The sequence below is a fragment of the Octodon degus genome, unplaced genomic scaffold (assembly GCF_000260255.1).
Source record: "Octodon degus isolate 3935 unplaced genomic scaffold, OctDeg1.0 scaffold00135, whole genome shotgun sequence".
Classification (NCBI taxonomy): domain Eukaryota; kingdom Metazoa; phylum Chordata; class Mammalia; order Rodentia; family Octodontidae; genus Octodon; species Octodon degus.
Genome location: NW_004524711.1, coordinates 1615884 through 1619837, shown reverse-complemented (window position 1 = coordinate 1619837; position 3954 = coordinate 1615884). Strand labels below are relative to the sequence as shown.

Below are 3954 nucleotides of genomic sequence, written 5' to 3'. Positions count from 1 at the left end.
CTAAGAACCTTGGCCAGCTCAGCCCACCCTGGAGGCAGGGCTGGCATGGCACGTGGTGCTGGGGACTGAACCAAGCATTTGCCTAAGCTTGCCTAAGCAGGCACATTAGTCCACTGAGCCATCTCCCCAGCCCTAAGAACCTAAAACATTAAATGAATTAAAAACTGCTTCTTTCTAAAACACTTTCCTTATAAAAGGCACAAGTTTATTTAATGGTTATCAGTAAGCTTAAGGACAGAAGAAAAATAAAAATCTCACATATTTAACTTTTTTGGAGGCTTGCTTTTGTGAAGACTATGTATAAAACCCATTGCCAGGGAAATAGCCTGAATGTGGCAATCCTTGTTTGATGTTATATCCTTTCTACTTAAAAACAGCTTCCCAAATCTCTTTGGTAGCTTACACCCTTGGAATTTTTCAAAGTTAAAATTACAGATATTCACTGAGTATCCACATCATTTTCACATAAGAAAAAAACATTACATTTTTTTTTTTCTTTGCAGAACTGGGGATTGAACTTAGGCCCTTGCACTTACCAGGAAAGTGCTTATTCTACTGAGCTATCTCCTCGGCCCCCAAAACGCTAAAACATTAATGGCTGAATATAAGTTTACCCAATTTGAACATCTTACAAAGAAAATAAAGATATCTGAATCTATTAGTAAACATGTGCTATTTTAGTAGTAAAACACCTTCACTATGAAAAAGTATATGCTCCTACAAATAATGAAATAGTTTAAGCTACTGAACGCTAGTACACATCAGGTAGTTCGCAATCACTTATTACTGTTTTCACCAGAAATTACAGTTATTGAAAGTTAATTTGAAGTTAATCTATGATAATGAACACTAGAAATAATGAGAGAAACAATATTCCTGGCAAGCCATGAGGTATGATGGATGTGTTTTTGTAAGGGATATGTTTTGCTATGAAAATTAATTTTTCTTCTACAGTAGAATGACTGTCACACATTGAGAGAGATTTTTTAAAATAGGACAAAAAATATATACATTATTAGATTTCTAGCTAAATTGCATCATTAATAATTTAGTACTAAAGAGCTGAGCAAGCAATAGGCTAATAAGCACTTCTATAAACGCCAGTGCTATAAATAAAAAGCCACATAAACTAACAAGTAAAAGGGAGAGGCCAGTCATATACTGAGCTAGCACAAGTTAAATAATTAAATAAAACAGAGGAGTAGATTCTCAAAAAAATAAATAAAAATAAACTAACAAGTAAAAATGTTCTCTTTTGCAATAAAAATCACTTTGTCTTACCTTTGCACCATATTTGGAATAGTTCATTTCTGTTAGTGTTACTGGTCGTAATTTGTCAATATCTCCAAAGGCTACTCCAGGCACATAGAGGGCACAGACAATGTGAACCCATCTAAAAGGAGAGAAGATCTTGCTTTGCTATCAGAATTTTTTATGAAATTCTCACATTGAAAACAAGCATAAAACATATGTCATCTTAAAATACTACAAAAGAACTCTTTAATCAAATGTTAAAATCTTAATGTCAGACATGTAAATGAAGAACACAGAACACATAGAATGACAGCAGTTAATTACGAAAAATGTACCTGCATCATACCTGCATTACTACTTTTCCATTAGCTTACCCAAAACTTAGATTTAACTATTTTAACTGCCTTTCACTAAAATTCACTGCACTATCTGTTCAACCTAACATTTGCATAAAACTACTATTCAAGTAAAATAAAACATTTTCATAAGCATATGAAAAGTATTCACAACCACTGCTGTAAGCATTCAAAGAACTAAGGATGCTAACTTAAGAATTAAGGATTCCAATTTAAGAACTATGAACTAAAGCTGTTTCACTATTTCAAAAAAAAAAGTGCTCACTTCGGCAGCACATACACCAATTTAAGAACTATGAGGTTACTGTGCAATAAGTAGGTAAAATTGTTCTTTATTGTTATTCTTTCCAAAGATGTCATGTAATCCTTAAGGACATATTTTAAAATATATTTTGGTGTGAAGTTTAACTTTATTCCCTAGTTCAAAGCTGATCACTTGAAGAAAGTACAAACAAACTATTATAATAGAAGTCACACTTTCATTCATCCCATCTGTTCACCAAACAATGTATGTCCTAAGATTTATGTGCCCCATATATATTTTTAGTCTAAATAATGTTGTAACATTAAATAAAGAATTTTCCATTCTAGTAGACTTTTAAAAAATTAAGAGTTGGTTCCAATTTTATGTTTTTATAATTGATCTGATTAAGCCCTCTGCTCACAACCAATGTTGATTCACTATCTTTGAAATTTAAATGTCTAATTTATAATTCTTCTGTAAAAATGAGACAGCAAATCTATTGACCCTGAATATATTAATAACAAACAGCTTTATTTCAGATGGGAGGCTGTGAAGAGCACATGGTTCTGGTTTCACAATATGAGTTGAAAGGACTGAGAATAGCTATATACTAAGGAAAACGGCAACAAATCTTTTAAAATATTATCTTTTTATTAGGAAAAAAGTTCTGATTGTCTTGATAGAACATTTTAATCCAACCTACCAAATGCATACTGTGGAGTTCAATATAAAGAAACACATCTTCAACAAGAAGCTGCTTTTTCAATTTAATTTGTACATTTTTTTCATGCTCCACTGGTGTATTAAATGTTGCTGTACTCTATAGGAGTTTGTTTTTGATAAAACCAATAGCTGGCTGCTTGCTTCATACTGACCTTCTTAAAACGTTTTAGGAACAAGTCATATAAGTACTATTGATTGAACCTGCCATTTCAGCATGACTGACACACTTCAGTGTCTCATTTTGTCCAACCACTCATGTGAGGCTACCAACTTAAATCCTTATTAAAATACATATTAAAGCAAGTGAAAATTGCTGCTAAGACAATTTTGATCACTTTTAATGCCAGTATATATTTTTTATGTGCTTAGCAACATATACGTTAGAACTTTGTAATTAAGACAAATCAGGAAATGAAAACCAAGTACAACTTCCTGTTACTTTACCATCCATTTTGCTTGGAGCTATGACAGATGTTGATCAGGAAAGGAGCAGAAAAATAAGCATCATAGAAAACAGTCAAAATTGTCACTCTACCGTAAAAACTACTTATAGGTTCTTTTAAATGCGTACATGTCAATAAAGCAGACTAAATAGAAATGTACTTCTCAAAAGAATCATTTCAGAATGGAAACCATATTAATCAAATGATTTTGAAATGCTGTGTTTTTACAGTGTCTTTGTAATATACATATTCATTTTAAGTATGTTAATTTATTTCTTCAATCAATAAATAATTTCTAAGTATCTAACAGGGAACACTACAAAAGCAGTGAAAATTTACAAATATTAATCTGTCTAACCTGCTGTCTTCACTCTGTAGTTAAATGCTAGAAAGGAATAAAAGCCTAAAAGTTTTCCGTGAGTACGAGATTACTTTGCTCACTTTGCATATCAAGAAATGAGCTCATATGATTAAGTAATTCCAAAACATAATAAGGCTAGTAAGTGATCATTGTGCCTTAAAGGAATTAAATGCCACCTTCTGCTCTTACAATGCTTACTTGGAAAAAATGAGGAATTTAGATGACAACTTTTGCGCATTACACAAAGGACAGGAGAATAACCAACAAAGGACAAAAGGAAGGTACGTTTACTATTTTCCATAATCAGGTCTATAAAATACTTAAGATAGGCAAAATATTCTCTTTAAGGTGTGAAGTAAACATATAATCATAGACTGTCTTCACAGTTTTCACATATTCCATCACATCACGTTCTATGTACAACTTGGACCTCACATCAACAATAAATGGGAAAAATTCCAACTAAGCCTCCTTAATAAGGTTAATTTCAAGAACTAAGCTTTTTTATTCTTTCTATATATTATTTTCTCCTGTTTCCATTTAAACCTAGGCTATCAAAAGCCTGTCAAATTT

The 3954-nt window shown here is 32.0% G+C and overlaps 1 protein-coding gene across 1 annotated transcript in view; it reads right to left on the bottom strand.

Annotated features, from left to right (window-relative positions):
• Positions 1-3954, bottom strand: part of LOC101590255 (PHD finger protein 14) — a 181566-nt gene that overhangs the window by 136464 nt on the left and 41148 nt on the right. Inside the window, exon 6 of the mRNA XM_023701404.1 lies at positions 1282-1419. Coding sequence (XP_023557172.1) covers positions 1282-1419 — 138 coding nt within the window. The remainder of the gene's footprint in view (positions 1-1281; positions 1420-3954) is intronic.